This window comes from Danio rerio, chromosome 3, assembly GCF_049306965.1.
Source record: "Danio rerio strain Tuebingen ecotype United States chromosome 3, GRCz12tu, whole genome shotgun sequence".
NCBI lineage: Eukaryota > Metazoa > Chordata > Actinopteri > Cypriniformes > Danionidae > Danio > Danio rerio.
The window spans coordinates 11,399,960-11,424,727 of NC_133178.1; the positions used below are offsets into that span (position 1 = coordinate 11,399,960).

Genomic DNA, 24,768 nt, shown 5'->3' on the forward strand with positions numbered 1-24,768 from the left:
TCAATAGGAGCACATGGTGGCTTAGTGGTTAGCACTGTTGTCTCACAGCAAGAAGGGTGCTGGTTTGAGTCCTGGCTGGGCCGGTTGGCATTTCTATGTGGAGTTTGCATGTTCTCCCCGTGTTGACGTGGGTTTCCTCCGGGTGCTCCGGTTTCCCCCACACTCCAAAGACATGCGCCATAGGTAAATTCATTCATTCATTTTCTTTTCGGCTTATTCTCTTTATTATTCCGGGGTCGCCACAGCGGAATGAACCGCCAACTTCTCCAGCACGTTTTTATGCAGCGGATGCCCTTCCAGAAACTATAGGTGGATTGAATTAACTAAATTGGCAATTGTGTGTGTCTTCCAGTACCGAGTTGCAGCTGGAAGGGCATCCACTGTATAAAACATATGCTGGAAAAGTTGGCGGTTCATTCCATTGTGACGACCCTTGAATCCTCTGTATTCTATTCTACTAGGAAATATTTGACTGAAGTTTTCCAAATATATAGATTACAGCTGATTTTAGATTCTAATGAACCTCTTTGGACTGATATTGTGGAAAATAAACAACCAAGAGCAACACAAAGAAAAAATATCTTCTCAAGAAATCCCAAAGCAGTATGCAAATTTCTTTTTTATTATTATTAGTTTCTCTGACATTTCTCAGAAAATGCATTTTCAAAGAATTTTTGAGCTTACATTTTGCACTATTTCAATGCCGACCCTAAACCCTATCCCACATGGCATGTTGAAAACAAAGCAGTTTTTTCCCTTAATGGTTGTACTAATCTGTTAATATTTTATTTGTCTACAATTTCACTGCTAACTTTAGATAAGGCTGCAGATAAATACGTTTGCTTATCTTACTATTGTTGCAAACCATTTATATGGCCTGAATTAAAACAACTTAAACTTAGTAATGTTCGACGTCATTTGTTTGTTCAAATTCAAGCCAAATAAATTGTTTGCACCCACTGACCTTAAATTTTTTTTTAGTAAATATAATTAATCATTTATTTGAGTGTGCATGAGATATAAGATTTCAGTTCGTGCTCATGTTATTATGTCTTGCTCTCAATAATCCCTAGACCTACATCTAGATGAGATGGTACATCTGCACTCATAAACAACCACAAAACAGCTCTTTATAATCAGCAAAAACAGACAACAGCTCCCTGTGGCCAGTATGAATGTATCATCTGAAAAAGCTGTAACCACATTTAATCATGCACATTAAACAGCATTAAACTGCTGATTTAAAGAACTGCTTATTAATTTAAACTTGCTTTAAATTGAAAAGTATTGTAATTGAACTCGTAGTATATTCCTATTAATCTCCACCTATGTAATTGCTATTATACAATTGAGATTGTGTCAAGTGCAACAGAAATAAACCATTGCAACACAAAATAAAAATGCTAGGCAAACTTAATTTTAGTTTTAAATGCATCTCAGTGCATTATATAAAAGTGTGGATTTGTCATTAACACAATCCCGCTACACCCTCTTGTAAATATGCTGCCAGAAATTTCTTCAATACAGTGATTTTACCCAGTGGAGAGGTAGCAAACACGCAATACAAAGTGATAGAATCAGAGCATCATGTGGAGTTTGTTGCAGAGCTGTCAGGTTTGTGCCTCTGTTTCTGCTGCTTCATCTGTCTGTAAAGCTGCACTACTCTCTCACGCTCTTCCTCCATAATCCTCTTCCTCGCCATCGAAGGTTTGTTCACCGACACAGAGCTGTGGCCAAGGAGGGAGTTCAAGAGAAGACCTTTGGACGCCCCCTGTGGAGACAATTATGAGAAAACGGCATCACAAAACGATGTGGAGCAGTGTTTCTCAACCACGTTGCTGGAGGACCACCAGCACTGCATGCTTCAGATGTCTCCTTTGTCTGTCTCACCCATTACAGTTCTTTCAGTCTCTGCTAATGAGCTGATGGTCTGAATCAGGTGTGTTTGGTTAAGGAGACATGGAAAATGTACCGGGCTGGTGGTCCTCCAGGAATGTGAGAAACTGATGTAGATGTATGCAAGTTAATTACCTGAGGTTTGACTGTGGCTTTCTTTGGTTTGACACTCAGTGATGGAGGTGCCATGGCCACTTCTCCAAATTGCACTTCATCTAAAAGAGAAATTGTGCTCATTATACATTGTAATAAAAAAAAAAAAGAAATTATTTATTCCACACTACCTCAAAAAAAAACTATTCATCTTTAACAGGTTTAAAGAGATGCATAAGGAATCACTTTAATGTTGTTCTGTAACTCTGTAATAATTCTATTGCATGTATGATTTCATTTTATTTTTATGTATGTGACTTTATGATCTTTTTTTTTGTGTATTCATTATTCACTTTCACAATAATTCACATTATTTACTTTATTGTAATTTAGCATTTGTTGTAATGCAGTTGTTTTGTTATTGTTTTCTATTTTTATTTTATATTAATATTATTTTGGTTGAGGCTTTAAATAAGCCTTTTGGGCTTCTGCATCTTCCTGCACATTATGGCTTCTTTTTCTGTTTTATTCAAATATTTTTTATTCTTGTGCAAATAAAAACATTAAAAAAAAAACATTATTATTTTTTATATACAGCTGAAGTCAAAATGATGAGCCTGTGATTTTTTTTTCAAAAAAATTTCAAATGCATTTTCCAAGTGATGTCTGCAAGGATAAAGAGCAAAGAAAAATGAGAAAGTCCTACATATTTTAGTATGGTTAGAATAAAATTTTTCAAAACAGAAAAGTAAAAATTGCTCAGCTCAGTATTCTTAACTCTCTTAGGATTTTTTTTTCACTTTTCGTTGGACTACATTGTCTAACAACTTGGCTAATTATTCTATTAGGCTAGTTAAGCCTTTAATTTGCACTTTAAGCTGAATACTAGTATCTTGCAAACAGCTAGAAAAATATTATGTACTGTAAGGATGTCCCAAGGGAGATTTCTATTTTAGATTTAGATTTTCGTGTTCTACTTTGCTGGCATTTAACTAATTGCGTCTCTGCAACAAAGTGATGTCATGCCACACGCATTGCTGTTTCTGTGTGAAGTCAAGAAAGAGGTCTAACTCTGTGCCACTGCATAGCTATAGATGTGTTAACAAATAATGAGGATATATAATGTACAGATTTATTCTAGTCCTGATCGGGAGGTCACGTCCGATTCTGATCGAGCACGAAAATGCATTATAGGAATTTAAAATCACTTGATCGAATTTGGACATAACTAATGTACTGTCATCACGACCAGAATAAAAAAACAAGTTATTAAAACCTTAAACTATATTTCATTTTAAAGTCTGCTTTAAAATGTGTTGAAAAAGAATTACAATTTCAAAGGAGAGCTAATAATTTTATCCCCAATTGTGTATTTATATTTCAAAAGGCTCTTAGACACAAGTATCGAAGTGCACCTTTAAACATCTCCTCCTCGTCACGTTCCACTTGCTGGTTTAACTTCTTTTTCTGCTGCTGTAGTTTGAATTTATCCCTAAAAGCAGAAGACACTTTAATATACAATGATTATACTGTTATACATATTTATAGATAAACTCTGCAAAGTGGAAATGAACAGTGTTCAACGCAAACTTTGCATGACTTTTTAATGCATTAGCGCTGAAACTGATTGACAAATCACTTGTTGGATTTAATCAGCCGAGGGAAAAAACTGTATCATTAGCAATAGCTATTGTAAATGTACAAAAAGGCTTTCTATGAGATGGCAGAAAACATTTCAATTCATCTGTGCTTGTTGCAACAAACACAACTGCTAATGTACTGCAAAGGATTTGGAAGTAAACATTTTTCTGACAAAGATTTAGAAAAAAAGGAAGGAGTGATTTTTTTTCACAAACAAAGGTTTAAGCAACAGAACAAAATATTCTGTGAGGAATTAAAAATACTGCTGGCTAACAACAGTTTAGGAAGTAGAAGATTTGGCAAGAAACCAAATTTCAAATTTCTCTTTAGGAATTGCAAACTAAATTGTCAAATGTTTGAGTTTCTCTGGCAAATGCAAATTTGACAACAGTATAGTGTGAGCAAATTATTCACAATGTAATGTTTTGAAAGTAAACAGTATTGAAATTTAACACAATTTTAAGGGGACATAAAGAAGTAAAGGTTTCGGAGAGCAAATGAAGCTACAGGAACAACTGTCATTATCACAGAGCTAGGGCTGCACGATATTGGAAAAATCTAACATTCATTCATTTTCCTTCGCTTAGTCCCTTATTTATCAGGGGTCACCACAAGGCAAGGCAAGTTTATTTATCTAGCACATTTCATACACTATGGTTATACACCACGGTGACTGAAGCTCTGCACAAGACTTTTGGCCAGTGGAGAAATTAAAATGGTCGTGCCGAACTGAGTCTGGTTCTCTCAAGGTTTTTTTTCTTCACTCCCATCAGGTGAAGTTTTTTTTCCCTCTCCGCTGTCGCCACTGGCTCGCATGGTTCAGGATTGGTAGAGCTACGCATCGATGAATTTGCTCTTCAGTGTTTGAACTCTCAGTAATGATTAAATCACACTGAACTGAGCTAAACTGAACTGAACTTAAACACTAAAAACTGAACTACCCTGATCCTGTTACTATGACCATTTATGTGAAGCTGCTTTGACACAATCTACATTGTAAAAGCGCTATACAAATAAAGCTGAATTGAATTGAATGGTAACTCAAAGTACTTTATACAACACCACAGTGGAATAAACCTCCAACTATTCCAACATATGTTTTACGTAGCGGATGCCCTTCCAGCCACAACCCAATACCTGAAAACACCCACACACACACACGCACAGACACACACACTCATACACTACAGCCAATTTTGTTTTACCTAATTCATCTATATGTCTTTGGACTGTGGGGGAAACCAGAACACCCGGAGGAAACCTACGTCCCCATGGGGGAGAACATGTAAAAATAGAAATGCCAATTGGCACAGCCAGGACTTGAACCATTGACCTTTTCGCTGTGAGGAGAAAGTGCTAACCACTGAGCCATCGTGCCGCCACAAAATCTAACATTTCAATGTTTTTTATGTAATTTGCAATATGAATTCTGTCACCAGATGACCTAATCTCTTTATTGAGGATGATTCTGCAGTGGGAGTGCATCTCCAGCAAACCAAATAAGCAATCTATAAATACAATCAAGAAAATGATACAACTGAAATAAAATGTTCTATCATTTTTTGAGTTGCAGTATTCAATTAAAGTAATTGAATGCTAAAAATTGAAATAACTCAGTAAAACTGATCATTGTTAGTCACAAATGGTATGATTTCTTAAGCCTGAATGCTTGTAAAATCATTACACAATCACAGGCCTCAAAAACACATGCAAACTCAATATTGCATATCCTGCGATGTGACTATTGCGAATCATCACATTACGATATCGATGCTGAAACAATATATTGTGCAGCCCAACAAGGAACCATTAGCTTGATGTCATTATTATTCGATTAAATACATTTTTTGCGTAGCTTGTCAGTGAACTTCATCTCTGTGTAGTAATCTCATCATCTCCATCTGCAAACCTGTGCTGTGCTGAAGGTTTACTAGAACCAGGTTTACTTACAAAATGCATGTGGTAAAACACAAACAAATGAAACATAGATACCATTTCTTTTTAGCAGGTTTCTTTTCCCCCGTCGGCTCCTCCTCTTTCTTTAGCTCCACCTCCGGATGTCGCTCCACTTGGTTGTTTGTGAGGAAGAGGACATGCTCCGCCTCTTCTGTCATGCGGCGGACGTAAGCTTTCTCGGACTCTCTCTGCCTTCTGCGGAAGTGCGGGACAGGAATATCTCCAGAGAGCATCTTAGGCTTTGAGTCTAAAATAAGAAACTTGCGTGAGCGTACAGTGATATGAGCCTTCTTCCACTAGTCTTGTCACTGTGCAATTAACTTACCTGCAGAGATATGCAGAAACTTGCATTAAGTTATGCACTTTTTCTGCTTGACTGTGTATTTTGTTTATACTTTATACACATTATATCTATTCTACACTAAGACATATACAATAGATACATTATGTTTGTGTACATTTAGAGATGCACATCTGTTGGCTTGTGCTAACTGTCCTCATAGTTGATTACTAAGTGTTAGGCCCACATGAAATCTGAGCACCAAGAAATCCGCAGATTTTTAGCCCATCATTGAGTATATATATTTACTTCTGTAAATGTGTTAATTCATATTTATTCAGCTTTTTTATTTATTTCTGTAATATTACTGACAAATTTGAAAATGATTTATTTACAATACAGTTTGTAAAGTAATATCTTCAGTGTTTAGTAAATATATTATAGAAAGAGACTTGCTTTGTTTACCAATTAAGTGGATCTAAATGAATTTGCATTGTAAATGTTAAATAAAAAGTTATAAAGGTGTTATTTTTTTATTTCATACATAAAGTTTTAGTTATTATACTCCTAAAATTATTCAGCATAAAGTAAAAATCGCACGTTTTTTGCACAGAAATCGCAAAAATTGTCTGGGCCTACTAATTGTGTATATTGTTAAAATTGCACATTTTATTGTGTATACTACTATAGTGTTGTAACGGTATAAAAAATTATAATTTGATTGTGACCAAAATCATATTGGTTATCAATATTATCACTTTTTAAGTGTTTTGAAAATGTTAACTTATATGCACACTATTGGAATTTTGCCAGGTTTTATAGACCATTTCACTGTTATTGGCCCATGAACATTTCCTGCTTGTTTTCAAACTATTTCATAACTGCAACAAGACGCAATTTAATCATACTTTAATGTTCAAACAGCTTTCATAATGTCATTTATCAATATGTGAACATTTTTTAATTCTCTGAAGCTATGAAAATTAAAAATGTAAAACAGGGTATAGGTCAGGACCATAATTATTTAAAGGTGTCCTGATCAGGTTTTTTTCCCTCAAGTTTGAGTCATTTGATTTTGAGCATCTACCGATACCGAAACCCGATCCAATACTTCTTTAATACAAATAAAATACAAATTAATATATAAAAAGAATAAAGAAGAGTGAATAAACAGATCCAGGATGTTATTTTTTTTTATTCACCTTATTTTAACATTCAACAACTGTGTTAATAAACGGAGCACTTCTGTGAGATAGCTTGAACAATCAAGTAATAAATAACATCAATTCTTCACTCTTGGACTTTAGTGCAACAGTAAATATAAAAAAAGTCTAATATAAAAGCAAATAGCACATCAACTTAAAATATCTTTGCCGGCATTAAACCAATAGCGTCTCTACAACAAAGTGATTTCACGCGTTGCTGTTTTTGTGTGAAGTCAAGAAAGAGGTCTAACTGTGCCACCACAAAACTATAGACGTGTTAAAATATAACGTATATATAGTCCTGAGTGCGAGGTAACACCCGATTCACATAGAGTCTGAAACGCTTGATCGGGCCTGATTTCTGATCAGGTGATCAGATCTGGACATATAGGACAAATAGGTGAAATAATCCCCTGAGTGTTGCCTTCTTCTGCATCCCTCCTTCTCACATTTATACAATACTGCAAATGCTTTATTAAATATTTAGTTTTAAAACTGTGATAATTAAACTTGATTGTCATGACAATAAAAATGTGAAATGGTAAATACTAACCATCAGAAAATTTATCATGGTTTACCAAGAAACTGTTAATCGAGACAAGATTACGAAACGTAGGATAAGTAATTATATTAACAATAATTATGAAGTATATTTGTTTAATGTATTATGTATATTGTTTTTATTTTGGTAAAGTACTCATGTATCAAGACAGCAGTTGGGGGTTGCTCCATGAGAGCTTCATTGTACAACTACAGTGACAATAAAATACTTTTTAAATTCAATCCAATCACATCCTTTAAAAAAGGTTAACAATTTGATAAGAAATTTGTGCGTGAAAGATCAGTGTGAGGTTATGTGAAACAAATAAATCTATCATAAATGTTATCATTACCCGATTCAAAACATATTAGGTTGATTTATTAAAGATGACAAATTATAGACTATTCTGCCAGTTGATCAGCTTCAGATGTTTGCTACTGTCCATCAGGGATTTTACGGCCCGTTTCCACTGAGTGGTAAGGTTCGGTTCGCTTTTATGGCCGTTTCCATCATCAGAATGTACCTAAAAGTGAACTATACCATATTACTTTTTTGCAAAGGGTACCTAGCATGACAAAAGGGTATTTGTACTATACTATATGGTAATATACTATTACTACTGTATTTCTGTAAAAGGCGGAGCTAGACGGGCAGCTGAACGCTATTGGTTTACAGAAAATCGTCACTCGTGCATACACAAGCAGAAGAATGAAAACAAAGAAATCGCCATATTTAAATACACAGCCAAGAAGTTACATCGTAATATCATGGTTTCCGCTACATTCATTCTTCCATGGCGGGGCGCCACGCCAAAATTGATCCTACCATGGCTACCTTACAGCTTTTCATTCAAAACATTCAGTCGTGTTATTTTTTTAATAGATGGTAATAATCGCACCAAAACATATTAAAAGGTAAGTGAATTACAACCGCGCGAACTTTTCTGTAAACGTAGTAGTGCTGTGCGTATTTTTTTAACCCTTTAAGGTTACGTGCTGACTGACTGGTGCGTGATGCGTGAGGCCAGCAAACATGACAAATAGACTTTTCACTTTACTATTTTTGTGCACGAGCAGAGGAAATCGGCACGCAAGCAAAGATATTTCCATGCTTGTAGGCTGTTACATAAATGCGATCTCGACTTGTAATACTGTGCACACGACATTTGTCATTAAAATAATGCCACAGGTAGTTGGTAGATCTGTGTAAATAAGGCCTGCCGCCACAGCTGGAAAAAATCCTAGAGGAAACACTGAATATTATGTGCATTTAATAACGAGCCATGCTCGACCCGAGCTCAGACAAACCTTGTCGTTGTCTTGATGTACAGCCACAAAGCCAAGAAGAACAAAATCTGCCGAGCATTATATGTTTGCATTTGGTTTTCATATAAAGATTTATATTTATGAATCCATAAATTAGCCTAGAGTTATTCATAAACAGTAAACAATATGTGTACTAAAATCCAGTGTGTTCATAATTAAGGTAAGAAGAAACGCACCAATCAACCATCCAGAAATCATTATTTTGTATCAATTTGGCTGATCTCCTTTCGATTCTTGCATAAAACCGCTTAGCAATTACAATTTCAAGCTGAAAATAGCTCTTTTTTTAGCTATTTAATTCAAGTTTACTTTTATAGCACATTTTACAATGATTTTTGTTCCAAAGTAGCTCAACAAAAGGTTCATGTGACTATAATCAAAATCAGAAAAAAGTTTAATATATTAAAATAAGATATTCCAGTATGTTTTTGTGTGCAGTTTTTTTTGTTTGTTGTCGCTCATGTTTTGAAAAATATAAATTTAATTTCATAAAAGTCACTTTGTTCCTTTTTAATTCAGATTTATGAAAATTAACTTCGCATACAATGAATAAAAAATGATGCATTAATCAAATAACAAAATAAACCACTCAGATAGATGAGAAAATAAGACTAAGCAGTACCTTTTTTCTTCTTTTTAAAGCCCTGCTTCATCCTTTCCTTACTCTTCATGATTTCTCGTAATCGATGAGGAATCTGATTGAGGTGGTCGTCTGATCCAGGGTCAGCATTTTTCTTTGACTTCTTTTTACTACAAAAGACAAGAAACTTTTCAATTAGATGCAAACCCCAGACAAAAGTCACTTCATATGTTACAAAATCAGTGTTTTTTCATCCCTTTTAAACTGTTAAGTAATGAGCAATTCCAGTGTTATGGATGTGACATTTGCAGTAAAAACTTAACACATAAATTCACATTTATGTGTATGTTAAGTATTTGTTAACATTATATTGAAACATCTGTTTATATTTTCCAGAAGAACTAACACAGAGTTAAGGGACCAGAAAATTATCAATCTGTAAACATGTTTTGTACTTTAAATAAAGAAAATAAACATGCATTATGGATGTGACCAAACAAAGTCAGCAATACATTTTACAACATACTTTGTAAAATTCTGTGAATTAAACTGCACAACCCAAAAGAAATAAAGCTATCCAAAAGGATAATAGTTACTCACTATAGAACAAAAAGATTGGTTTTATTTTATCTAAGATTTTTGCTTTTATGAGCGTTGTTATGGATGTGACGCCTTTCTGTTATGGATAAGACAGATTTGAAATTGGCACTTGTGTGACTTTGGTAAATTAAATATAATTGTTTAAAACACTGATAGATACATTTTGAGTATCTCTAAAGTACTTTAAAATACTTGCTAAAACAGACACACACAAAAAAAAACTTAGAAACTGTTTCCATATCTTGGTGAATACATTTTTTTTCATGGCAAGGTTGACTTTTGCATGCAATTGCTCTAATACATTTCCATAATCTTCATGTGTAAACATTCAGTAACGTTATATAAGATATCATTTAAAACTACACTTCCTCTAAGAGTTCTACATCTCAAATACACATACATGGATTTCAAAGTCATTTAGATATACTATTCATGGAGGCGGAATTTCAAGGTTTTGGACAGTTTTGGTAAATACACATGCAAAATCGTTTAAGCTGTTGAATAAGAGATTTTAAACCCTAAAACATGCAAATTTAGCAAAACATCATATGTCTGAGTATACAAACTTACAACACTTAGAAACTAATAACTCGAGATCTTCACCATTTTCTATTAACTGATATTTCATGTTGCTAAACTAATGATTCTACATTCTGCTTTTAACAGATATTTGATTATTTAATGCATATGTAGTAGTAGTAGTAGTAACTTAGTAGTAACGTATTTGTCAAGTTAGCTAACGTTTCACTGACACACCGTTTCTGAAGTATTGAGCTTTACACATACCTGAAATGTTTCTCATTCTTCTGTTTGAGTTGTTTTTCTGTTTTCATTGTGTATTTCTTGTGTAAAAAACAGCGTTTTCCCCAGTTGACTGTAAACTCGTGTGTCGCGTGTGTGTTCCTCCAGTCTTCTTCTGCGCCACGGAGAATTAGCAACAAACACCAGCGAGTTACTGCCACACGCCGGCTGAGGAGAGAAGCTACACCGTTCGCGCCGTTTTTCTTCTGAGATAAATTACATTTAAAATTTTCTGAAAAACACATGTCATAGGGCTTTTTAAAGGTGTCCACTTTTATGTGTGATTTAAACTAGACAGTTAGGGTATATTAAGATTGTAAACTTATTTTCAAGTGTTTTACTGTTGTCATGGCGGTACATCCAGTGGGCACTGAGGTAAAGTTGGTTTTATATTCAACATTCGTTTATTTTTAATTGTCTCTACATTATTTAATACGAACATTTATATATTCGGTCTAATAATCGGATTTAAGTCTTTAAAACATTTTAATTGAATGTGAACAATGTTGCAGCTAATAGTCGTTGGTTCTTAATATGATTTTCCCTAACTTACTTATAATTTGCAAATGACACTTTTCTGAAATTATATAGTTAAGGAGAATGTCCGAAAATAAAAACAACTTTATATCAATCATACCTAAGTCAGGCTACTGCTTAAGACTGCACTGTAGTAATGCCAGATATTAGTCTTCACCATAATTTATTATTTTGGTCAATTATTGTATACTGTAGGCCTATACAGAAATCATTGAAGTGGATCAAATTCAAGACAATAAAGTTTTTTTGTTTTTTTTTTGTAGTTTTAGGACAACTTTGTTTTTAATGAAAGGTTTGCTCCACTTTAAATGTTGATTAGACAGAATTTACACAGTTCGTGAATACTGCAACATTATGTAGTGTATACAGCAGGTTATGCTGCTTGATGTAGCAACCTGACAAGTAGTTTGACTGTTTTCTGACGCTTATTATTCCTCGTCATGTTTTCAATGAGCACTGAATCTAAAGTTCTAAAACAATCGTAAAAACGAGCGCACTTCCCCATTGTAGAATAAGGTCAAAACCCTATTGAAGAAAACTAGAGCAGTAAGCTATTGGTTAATCACTAGTTGTTTTACCCAGGGGCAAGGTCAAACATTTTAAAGTGGGTTTACCCTACATTAATTACATGCTTTCTATTTAGGATTTTCCTTAATCAAAATATTTTTGTCTGGATGGGCCTGCTTTTAGTTTGAGTGAGATTGTGTCACCCTGGCCCTTATGTAGCCTCGTCACTGGTTGTACTACATCCACTAGAATCACCTAAGGCAGTGGCTCTCAAACGTTTTTCATCAAGTACCACCTCAGAAAAAAATTGTCTTTCCAAGTACCACCAAAATGAGAAGTATTGAAATACAGTAGCGCAGCACGCCCAGTAAAGCAGCTACAACTCTACACAGTTAAAAAAACGTGGCTGATTACATAAGAAAATATAGGCTATATGTCATATATGACATATTATATACATCATTTTTGATAAATTTTGAAATGTGTGTAGCATGTACATGACATATTTCATTCCTCCGCGTACCACTAGAAGGAAGCCTGCGTACCACTAGTGGTACACGTACCACAGTTTGAGAACCACTGACCTAAGATAAATTCAACTGGTATGGTAGAAAATTTTCCACCATCTGCTACTCCCTTTTAGGTGGTACAGGTTTTGTGGATGCACACCTATAAACCAATCAAACTGTGGCATCAAACTAACCCAGGTTCACATTAAAAATACTCCTGTGAAAGCCTCTTTAGTGAAGTTTAATTGTGCCCAAGCTTTAGAAAACACAAATTAATTGGCGCTATTGGAAAGATTTGTTTGAACTTAATATAATATTTGCTTTCATAGGCTTTCTATAACATGGGCTATTGAGAGTTTACAGTATACAGTAGGGGTAATAACGAAATGTCTGAAACTCTGTTTATAATTGTAAATGTTGCAAATGAGTCATAAGGTATTTTCCAGCCAAAGTTACACAAGGGAGAATAAAAGCTGCATTTTGCAAAGGTGCATCACCGCAAAATTGGTTTAATAAATTGGTTTCTACTTTTACCAGTACATTAGCTTTACTTTCCAAGAGCATATACACTCAAAACTCAGGCTCATTTGAGCAGCCTCTCAAAATTAGCTGACTAAAGCTTTCCGTGAGCTGGGGACACCCGGATGACCCTCAGTCTCCACCTGAGGGAAACAACACGCTCTTTGAGTCCAGAAAGTGGACAGATGGATTGTTAATACATTCAGAGCGACCTGACTCACCGTTTCCTGAGAAAGCTCCACTCCCAGGTACCCACAGTGACCTGCCCGCATAGCAGCCTCTTTGTGACCTGTTTACATGCTTATTCTCTAAATATACTTTATTTTATACTGTATTTTTATTGCATAACACTGATTTCTGCTATTTCTTTTTTTTTTTTAAGAGCTACACTGGCTGACGTTCAGAAAAATCTTAGCGATCAGGTGGTCTCCTGTGCAGAAAAAAAAGACTTTCAGTAACATGTGAAGCTACCTAAATAGGAATTATCCTATGCTTTCTGTCGAAATTGTTTATGACATATTTTGGGGGCCACATTCCAGGAGGGGTTGGGAAGCACCGGTGAGGAAGGGGAAACAAACACCATAAGGGGTCATCCAGTTTCACCCAAGCTAATCCAAGTTTGGCATTGGTTTTTACGACTGGCGGAGCACTTGTGAGAGCGATATGTCTGGATGGTGGTGTATTTAGACGTACTGGTGGATGGTTTTAAACATTAGCTCAGAGCTCATTCTGAACAGACATTATGTGTCTAACATTGTTATCCATATTTACAAAGGAATCTCTGAATGAGAGACACACACTTCTGTATATCTGTTGTGTGAAAGGACACATGCACTGTAAAAAATGATTAGTTACTTCACAGGTTCTCAAACCAAGCGTATAGCCACACTTCCCTAGATAGCCACATGGTTGTAACAAGTGAGTAAACATCCTGCCTTAAAGGTTTACGAAAACCTCGAGTACTTTATTTGAGATTTTAACAGATTTGTGTGTATTGAGCATCAGTTAAGACAATGTTTGAACCTGCCAGCTTTAATTGTGGAAAAACTGTATAATTTTGGGATTTTGTCGGCTAATTTCAGCTTCCGGGTTTAAAATGATTTTTAGGGCGGGATCAAAATCGGCGACGTAGCACAAAACTGCATGTGCGAAGATGACGCGTTGTTTTCTCATTATTTTTCATAGCAGAGGTTTCTTATCCTATGAGAGAAGCCGGCTTCTTAATTATTCATGAGATCACATGCGTTCCGAAGGCAAGGTAGACCTGCCAGTGCCAAGCTGTGAGACACGGACCCACGGCACACAGTATTTAGCCGTTCATGAAGGCTCGTGTGTGTTTGTTTCCATGATCCACGGGGTTTGTTGCATGTTTTTCACCGCAATGCTGTCAGCGCCTATACAGCAAAGCTGTTATGTGCAGCAAGCATTTTTGTCGGTAGAGCAGTACGAGAATCAGGGAATGGCAGACGTTGTCTTTTATCAGGAGTTCGTTCACATTTAGACACATCGCCGTGCTGCTGTGTTTGTATAAATCCTCCAGATTACCAACAGGGCTAATGGTTAAAATAGACAGAGCAAGCGACCTGCTGCACTGAGTCTGCATTCAGACCTATGATTCAGACCCGGGGATTTAGGGAAAAGTCCTCATTTATAGTGTTTATATGACCTCGATTATCTTTTTAATGATATAAATTGTGGCTATCTGTATTTGAAATTAAGAATAACAAATGTAGCAGGCCATTAAATTATTGTTTATTTCTTTGCATTTTAACTTTGTAAACTTAAAAAATCATGCGTCTCCTCACCGTTTGTGTCTCATTTTGTGAGCTAACTGACAACAGTTGTTTGCTCCCCTCCTTCTCCACTGCTGGCCACTCCCACTCCTGCCCTTTGCTCTCGGAGCTCCACGCCCATTATGATGCATCTATTAAAAAATTCTGAGGTAGACCTGAACTGAAAGTGGGGGGTGTCATGACTCTTCAAAAGCTACATGTTGACTTTACTTACATTACATTTAGTCATAGCAGACGCTTTTATCCAAAGTAATGTCAAAATGAGGATAATAGAAGCTTTCTATCACCAAAAAGCAGCGATATACTGTATAAATGCCATTAAAAGTATACGTTTGCTCAGCTTTTTTTTCTTTTTTTATTTAAAAGGATAGTTCATCCAAGAATGATAATGTACTAATCATAATTATCGAACCTTGGTTCCAAGGTTCTAAACTTTCTTCTGCTGAACACAAAAGAAGGTATTTTCAAAGAAAATGTCAGAAACCTGTAACCATTGATATTCATAACAGGACAAAACATTTACTATTTCAGTCAATGGTTACAGGTTTTCAACATTTTTCAAAATAACTCAACAGAAAGAAGAAACACAATCAGCTTTGTGACTTGTGAAAGATATGTAAATGTTGACTGAATTTAAATATTTAGCTGAACTTTGCCTTTAAGTATAAAAACCTGCAATCACTAACTTCAATTTTAGGAAAAACAAACAAAGTCAATGGTTACAGGTTTTCAAAATCATTCATTATATCTTCATTTGTGTTTAGCAGGACAAAAAAAAAAAAACTCAACCCAGTTTGGAACAAGTCAAGGGTGAGTAAATGACGACAGGGTTGTCATCTTTCCCTTTCTGGTAAAAACATTGTGCTTTATGATATTGCATGTCTCATAACACAATCTTAATCTTTTTTCTTTTGAGACAGCATTGAGTCATGGACAGCAAGATACGTGAACAGAGACCAAGACATTTGGTATTGACTTTATGATTCACTGAATTAACAATAAACCAACAACACCAAAGCTAGTTTTGTCTAGATTGCTACATGTGAAAAATCCACCTCACTGAACAATCTTTACAGAAGTGTTGGATTTTGACTGCCAGCTCAGCGTCTCGACAATCAGATCAGGAGATAGAATCTGCATGAGTAGATGGTCATGACTCATGCACAGAAAAAAAAAACTCATCAGTCCACAATTTGCAATGGTGCCATTTTTAGACATGAGCAAGAAGTTTGAAAAAAAAAGAGAAAGAATAACCATTAGATTAACTTGTAAATTGTAAAAAAGTGTTGTTTTTTTAGATTTCCATCTTTTAGTGTTGTGCCCGTTAAAACACTAGTTCACCCAAAAGGGAACATTCTGCCATGACCTACACTTTAATTACTCCAAACCATTTTTTTATTTTCTTTTGAACACAAAAGATGGCATTTTGAAGAATATTGGAAACCTGTAACCATTGACATCTATTGTAGGAAAAAAAAGATTTAGTTCCAACATTTCTCAAAATGTCTTCTCGTTATTTCAAGTATAAACTGAATAAAATATTTCCAGAAGTGTCCCCAGTGTGTGACAAATGTCAGTTTTTAGATTCCAACCTGTCTCATTCCTATGTTATGTCTCCCAAATTACAGAGTTTCTTGAACCAAATGTTTCAAAATATTTTTTCAGTTACATTAGACATTCTGATTGAACCAGATCCTATATTAATTAAATTTGAAGTTTTTAAAGAATTTTTGAAACTTACGGATACAACAACAGTTTGTTTCATATGGTTTTATCTGTACCAAAAAACGTATCCTTTTGTTTCGGAAGAAAAAAGTTCCAACTCTTAAATTATGGCTGACAGAGTTAACTGTACATCTGGAAAAATTCAGATATGCCCTTATAGACGAGGTTTTGTAATTTGAAAAAAATTGATACCCTATTATTTCCTTTTTACAAACTTGTGATAAATATGTTTACTGTGCCTTTAGTAGGCTACCTAAGTTTATTGTTGGACAGCTGGTGGGTGGTTGGGGGAATGCATGTTTATTTTTTATTAATTATTATTTTTATAGCTGTCGTTTGTTGTTTTTTTATATTTTATTTATATATTTATTCATTTTCAAATGTCTAATTGTTAGAATGCAAGTTTTATGTTCAGGTATAAAAAGTGTATTTACAAGTGAATTTCTACAAAAAATTTCTAATAAAAATATTGAAACCAAAATGTCTTCTCGTGTTAAAAAAACAACTAAAGGGTGAGTAAATTATGGTACAAGTTTAATTTTCTTTTTGGGTGAACTGTCCCTTTAAGTATTGTAGCGGGAAAACGGGCTAGTGTAAAATTGTTACATTTTCTTTCATAATAATTGAAATACAATTAATACTTGAAATACACTGGTCATCTTTTATAACAAGATGCTATTATATTACAGAAACACTAATTAATAATAGAATTGAATGTACCCATTCAATGAGAGACTGGTAATTTGCATCTTTGTTCACTGCAAAAATAATCTTTCATAAAAAAAACATTTAGCTTGCCCTATTGGCAGATTATTTAGCTTGATTTAAGGAAAAACTTAATTTTGACATATACATGTCTGACAAAAAGACAAAATTTGTTACTTGTCTAGAAAATGCTTCTAGATTTAGATCATTTTAAATATTTTAAGTAGAAAGAAGACAAACTTTGCAGTGTTGGAGATAAATAGTAAAAAAAATATATATAAACCATCTGTATCTTAAAATTGCCTTTCACAAATCAAACATTTTACTAATGTGGTATCCAACATTGTTACTTTTATGTAATTATTGTATGTAGTTCAAATTACTTTAGACACATTTAAGAAAGCAAAAGTCTCCTTGTTTTACAGAAGCTTAGTTGTAACTAGATTTTAGTTATGTAATTTATATTTTACTTAAAACATTAATCGGCTCTCGAGTCACGAACATTCATTCATTCATTTATATTCTTTTCAGCTTAGTCCCATGATTAATCAGGGGTCGCCACAGCGGAAATAACCGCCAACTTATCCAGCAAATGTTTTATACAGCAGATGCCCTTCAGGTTGCAACCTAACACTGGGAAACACCCACACACTCTTGCACACACACTCACATACACTACGGCCAATTTAGCTTATTCAATTCACCTATAGCTAGGGCCAGACGGAATCTGCGGATGTTTTTTGCTATTTCTGCTGAGAATTTTGGTAAAAATCTGCGGATTTCTGCAGAATTATTTTGGGAGTGTCCAGCGGAGTATCAAAACTAAAACCTTAATATATGAAACAAAAAGTAATAAATTATAGAATAAAAACTGAATAAATTTAGATTTACACATTTACTTAAGTAAATAAACAGAATTAATGATGGGCTAAAAATCTGCGGAATTCTGCGAAAAATCCAGCACAATCTCACGGCAATTCGTAACTTTTTTATTTAGTGGCTAATTCGTTTGAATTCGTACGATCTAATTCGTACAATTTAGTACGATTTGCTCATCCCCCAATGACGGTTGGGGTTAGGGGTGGGGTCAGGTGCCACACCTCCTTTTTAAAATCGTACCATTTCGTACGAATTCGAACGAATTAGCCACTAAACTGGCAAAACGTAAAATACTTACGTTTTCTCGTGAGATCAGGCTGGAAAAATCTGCGGAATTCTGCGCGTGCAGATTCCGTGTGGGCCTACCTATAGCACATGTCATGGACCTGTGAGGGAAACCAGAGCACCCGGAGGAAACCCACGCCAACACGGGGAGAACATGCAAACTTCACACAGAAATGCCAACTGACCCAGCTGGGGCTCGAAGCAGCGACTTTCTTACTATGAGGCGATTGTGCTACCCACTGTGCCACCATGCCAAGTCTTTAATAAAACAGTCATTTGTATTGATATTTTTATTATTTTTATTTAATGTAATTTACGAAAGCCTTAAGAACAGGGAAAATGTGCTTCTAAATTTTCTTTTAAAAATAATCAGGTCTTAACAGAATTATCCATTAAAATTGATTGTATTTTAAAACGAGTTTACAGTACATTACCTTGTTTACCTTGGATTGTGTCACAATCCCCTCTTGTTTCTCCTAAAACAAACAAAGGCACATTATTTTGAAATTCAGATGGAGGCCTGTAATGCTGCAGGAATTGCACACTTCACCTTTAACTTCTGAAGGACCTCGTCTCCATTCTCAATTTAGATGTCCACAGGAATGCTTTAACCGACTGGGTTTTTGCTTGCTGCGCAAATAATAAATATACCCCAATGCCAGCAGCTTCATTTAAATGGATTCCTTATCACTGGCCGTGGCTTCCTTTCAGAAAACTATTTTATTTCTAAAATAATCTCGAGCTAATATTTGCCGAGGCTAAAGAAGGCACTTGTGGTGAGAGAGAGCACAAGATGAGCTCTAGCTCTGAATCCAGCCTCCAGATACCACACGGCTCCAAAACGGATGAAACCGGCCACTGACGCAAATCCTATGAGAGACGGCGTGCAATCCAAGACACCGCCACATATTTCCCTCCTCCGTGTCTCTGCCTTGTCTGTTTTTATGTATCTGTTAATGGGACTTCTCAGAAGTGAATGCAGTGTGTCATTATGCAACAATACAGTAGCTTCAAATAGAGTCGTTGTGCAATTGTAGTTTTATGTGTGCAAATACTGTGGCCCCAAAAATGATTTGCACTCTAAAGATGTCATTTAAAAGTTATAAAAGTTTATTTTGTTACTGTATTTTTTTGGTTACACAACAAAAACTCTAAATGAGTATTAACCCTCCACCCCTCACCCCTGAAAATATATTGCACAAACTCTTTTTTTTAATAGAAAATACATTACAAAATGAAGTTTTTTGGGTTTCAGTCAATTAAAATAAAGATAAGCATGTTTTTTTCCAGCATTTATATCCATAAATTTAGTTATTGGGTGATTTTTGGTTGCAAGTTTGTGGAACATTTAAATGTGTTAAAATACACTTTTTTTTTTAAATACAAAACAAAGCAGCTTTAACCTATTATTATTTAAGTTTGCTAATTACAAAATGTTTTCAAAACTTTCTAAAACATTGTTATTTACACCAAAACTTCACCTTCAGAAAGATTATAATATTGGCTGGATTTATGTTTATTAGTTCATTCAAATGGCGGCAGAGTGGCCCAGTGGTTAGCACTATCGCCTCAAAGCAAGAAGATTGCTGGTTAGAGTCCTGGATGAGCCAGTTGGCGTTTCTGTGTGGAGTTTGCATGTTCTCCCTTTGTTGGCGTGGGTTTCCTCAAGGTGCTCCGGTTTCTCCCACAGTTCAAAGACATGCGCTATAGGTGAATTAAATAAACTCAATTGGCCGTAGTGTACGAGTATGTTTCTGAATATGAGAGAGTGTGAGTGTTTCCCATTACTGGGTTGTGGCTGGAAGGGCATCCGCTGCGTAAAACATATGCTGGAATATTTGGTGGTTCATTCTGCTGTGGCGACCCCTGATGAAAAAAGGGACCAATCAAAGGAAAAGGAATGAAAAGTTCATTCAACATGAGCCATTCTGAATGTTGACTGGATTTGAAAAGATTTCTTCATTTAATGTTTTTAATGTGCATAATTGGCAACAAAATGAAAAATCATTTTTTTTTAGCTCTAAGCCCAAGCAAGAATACTATTATTACAGAATATTATTCATTCTTCAACAATTTCTTAAAGCGACAATTCACCCAAAAGTACAATTCTGTCATCATTTACTCTCCATTCATTTCTGGTGGGAAAAAAACAGCCGTCGACTTCCATAATAGTTTTTAAATGGCATTTTGGATGTCAACGACAACAGGAGTTTTTCAACATTATTCAAAATATCTTATTTAGTGTTCAGCGGAAGAAAGAACTTCATAAAAGAACCCTTTGTGTGTGAATATCAACCACAATGAACTGAGCTAAACTGAAGTGAACTTAAACACTGAAAACTAGACTGACACAGTTTCAATTTACTATGATCTTCTATGTGAAGCTGCTTTGACACAATCTACATTGTAAAAGCGCTATAAAGGTAAATTAAATTGAATTGAATAAAAGAACCCTTTGGGTGTGAGAAAATGGTGAGGGAATTTCAACACGACAATTCGTAACTTTTTGAATTAATTCATATGAACTCATACTAACTCATTCGTACAACTTAGTACGATTTGCTCATCCTCCACTGACAGTTAGGTTTAGGGGTGGAATTTGGTGCCACTCCTCTTTTTTAAGATTGTACATTATTATACAGTCAAACTTGTACGTATAAGACACTAAAATGTCAAAACGTCAAATACTTATGTTTCCCTGAGATCAGGCTGGGGAATTTTCATTTGTGGGGGCACTTTTCTGTTTAATTGTTGTTTTAACAATGTATGATGAAACCCTGAGACTATTTGGTTAAAATAATTTGGAAAGTTAAGTTAGCTCTCCAAACAGCTTTAACATAATTAGTTTGCAGATCATTTTAGCCATAGGAGAAATGGTCGTGGCCAACTGAGCCTGGTTTCCCTCGAGGTTTCTTAATTCTTCACTTTCGGCAATTGGTGAAGTTTTTTCCTTGCCGTTGTCGACACTGGCTTGCATGGTTCGGGATCTGTAGAGCTGCGCATCGATGGTTTGCTCCTCAGTGTTTGGACTCTCAGTAGTGACTATTAAACCACACTGAACTGAGCTAAACTGAACTGAATTTTAACACTGAAAACTGAACTGACACTGTTTCAGTTTACTATGATCTTCTATGTGAAGCTGCTTTGACACAATCTACACCAGGGGTCTCAAACTCGCGGCCCGCGGGCCATTTGCGGCCCTCAGTGCAATATTTTGTGGCCCGCGCCGACCGCTGTACACTGACAGAATCAGCGGAGCGGGGTGAGAGAGCGCTCCCCGCTCCGCTGATTCTATCCGTACTCAGCGTGCTTGTCACTCAATGCGCGTTGTCGCGCGCGTTCTAATCAGCTGTGTTATCGCGCGCCTACTGAAGGGCGGGACTGAGGGTGTGTCGCGTCGCGGGGGCACTTTTGATCATTTTGGAAGGGCACTTTCTATGCAAGACTAAAAAGGGCATGTGCTCTGCACAGGTTGAGCCCTATGTGTGCACATATTATAGGTAGATACAGACTGGTACAGACTGATGTGACTGGAGTGGGGTGGTGGTGTTTTATTTATACATATATACGTCTTTTTTTTTAGGTGAGGGAATGGAAGTTTTGAGTGAGTTCCCCCACTTTTTTCCCTAGGACTTCAATAAGTCAAGCCATACTGAGGGTCTCAACTGCTTCCGCTCTAAAGTCTCTGGCAGCAAGAAGTAGGCAAAAGATGACATGTTCAGAAGAACTGTTCATAATCTTTACTCAATGTTCTATTAATGTTCAGGACACTTGATGTTCAGAAGAAATAATTAAAACTGTTAATAATGACATTTGAGGACTTTTTTTTTGTGAAATCCCTTATGCGGCCCAGCCTCACCCAGACTTTGCCTCCTGCGGCCCCCAGGTAAATTGAGTTTGAGACCCCTGGTCTACACTCTTTCTGTAAAAGCGCTATACAAATAAGGCTGAATTGAATTGAATTGAATTTCTGACATGCATTTTAAAGTTCCAAAAAGTGTCCAAATTCTTTTTGCGACCACTGAATATGCTGCTAATTCACTTTTAATGCACACATATACTCAATAAAAGACTTTTGCTGCTTACTCAAACTGCAAATCAGTTTAAAAACAACACAATTCGGTGTTTTGTGGGGGACAACTTAATTGTTTTCTGTTCGATCCACTTACATTTGTAAAAACAATTAAATTAACTTAATTTGTGTTGTGACAACATTAAGGATGTGTTAAACTCTGCATTTTTTTTACAGTGTACATCTTTTCTAATTGTAGGAGGAAGTGCTAATTACCAAACATTTACATTCAGACATTTAGCAGATGCTTTTATCTAAAGCGACTTGAGAATGAATGACATCACCACTGATTGAGCTAATACCTTCACCTCTCCATTATTCAGCATTCTCAGAGGCACCAGAGAGGTTATTGGCAATAAATAGTTGTTGTCACGGTGTGAGGTCTTGGTGAAACGATACCTCTGTGTGTGTCCTCTCACATTTACATGCACTCATATTCACATTCCGGGTTTCATACAGACTGTGCAGAAGCCCTGGAGCCAGGATGTCTTGACCAGAGTCTCATGTCCACTGTCCAGTGTTCCTGGCCGGGACAAACCAAATCTGACCACAGAGAGAGAGAGAGAGAGAGAGAGAGAGAGAGAGAGAAAAAGTGTAGACAGGAGAGATTCAATGAACATTGGAGGATTTACACAACAGATATTAAACACCTACCATCAAGAATGGCAAAACGCCAAACCCAATTGCCAAAAATAATGATAGTTTGGTGCTCTGTCACTCAAACTTTCTTAAAAATTTACCGCCTATGTATATCTTTCAGCATTGGAGTGATATTTATAAATAGAGCCACTGACCTGTTTGGGATTTTACCTCTTGGCAAGCTTTTCGTACTCAAGGTTCCCATGATCTGTCAGCAGCAGGAAGGGGTTTTGAGCTTGGTCCAGCCCGTGAATGCACACTTCACTCAAAGAATTGGCCAATTCCCCACCTCGCAATTATGGTCTGTAGGAACATGTTTCTTAAAATGCAACAAGTTTAATTTGGCCAGGTCACCTCCTTCGGTGGTATCCTTCCACAATCAATATATCCAACTTGAAATACCTGTTCAATAATCAATAGTGAATCTTTCTCAGCTTGAAAAAACACATTTACTCTCACAGACAGTTGGTTGACTTTGCCCCCGCTCTGGGATTTGCCAGATAGTGAACTAGTGGCACATTTCCATGGGCAAATTGGATGTAATTGAGAGGCTTTTTGTCTTTTACAGAATACTTCCTTTAATGCCATCTAGATACGGCTTTAACCTCCGGGTTGTCAGGCATGATTGCATGGAAAGTAGTTCCTATACAATTGTCGAGATACAAAGGACTTCGCTAACAAATTATAGGATTATTGCTACAGCAGACTGCCATGGGAAACCTAATACTACAGGAGTGGACAGGACGGAGGAAAAAACAACAATTAGTCTTGTTATTCTAGTGAGAAGCGGTGGGAACCTTTTTAAACTAGAAACTATTTACTTCAAATATCCCTAAAGAAAGTCGTGGTCTAATCTATATACTTAAAAAGTTCCCACTTAGCTGATGATTGATTATAAAGCTTGTTTGGCATGCTGTCCTGCGAGAGAGCCCTGAGCTCATAAGATCCGCAAGCCCGGGGCTCCCTCCCATTTGCAAGGCGAGAAGGGAGTTTGAGCTCAGGTAGATCTCGAGAACTCCCTTGCTGTAGTAGGTAATGAACAGATAGTGATTGCTCTTAAGAGATAACTAATTACTAGGAGCATGTCTATGGTGCCGATTTGGATTAGTCAATTAACTTTAGTTGCATGTTTTTGGACGGTGGGAGGAACCCGGGGGAAACCCACGTGACCAAGGAGAGAACGTGTAAACTCCGCACAGAAATGTCAGCTGGCTTGGTAAGGGCTAGAACCAGTGGCGTTCTTACTGTTAGGCAACAGTGCTAACCACAGACTCACAAAGGTCCAGCATTTGTCCCATACATGAGCTACACACATTTGTCCTATTTTGACTGCTATGTCATAATAATTTATAAAAATAATCAATTGCAGAAGGCTTTAAGACCAAGCGGAACCCTAAGTCGACTGAAACTTCGGCGTGGCTTCTGTTAATAATTTTTGACTAATGCAAACAGTGATTTTTCATGACTGCAATATCCAGCTGCAAGAAAACTAAGACAACTTATAATCTGCTGTAAGTGAAGTCATATTTCACTACTATATAAGGGCCATTCTTCAACTACGGGCACTTTTAGCCTTGTAAAGTTGAGTAAAAAAAATAGTTCAAAATCAACGTAACATAGTCTCATAAGTTTAAACAATTTGTTAAGTTTTAAGATCTGTAAGAGGACAAACTTAGGTAA

The 24,768-nt window shown here is 36.0% G+C and overlaps 2 protein-coding genes and 1 long non-coding RNA gene across 3 annotated transcripts in view; 1 reads left to right on the top strand and 2 right to left on the bottom strand.

Annotated features, from left to right (window-relative positions):
- Positions 1-24,768, bottom strand: part of LOC141381148 (uncharacterized) — a 587,543-nt gene that overhangs the window by 209,749 nt on the left and 353,026 nt on the right. The gene's annotated exons all lie outside the window — the stretch shown is intronic.
- Positions 617-11,073, bottom strand: ccdc137 (coiled-coil domain containing 137). The gene is given in 6 exon segments (NM_001076756.1): positions 617-1,771; positions 2,032-2,111; positions 3,405-3,481; positions 5,623-5,833; positions 9,560-9,687; positions 10,904-11,073. Coding segments are annotated over 6 exon segments (729 nt in total). The 5' UTR covers positions 10,951-11,073; the 3' UTR covers positions 617-1,585.
- Positions 11,057-16,985, top strand: LOC141381150 (uncharacterized). The gene is made up of 4 exons (XR_012400870.1): positions 11,057-11,293; positions 15,548-15,593; positions 15,704-15,751; positions 15,860-16,985. It is a non-coding gene; the product is annotated as an uncharacterized lncRNA (long non-coding RNA).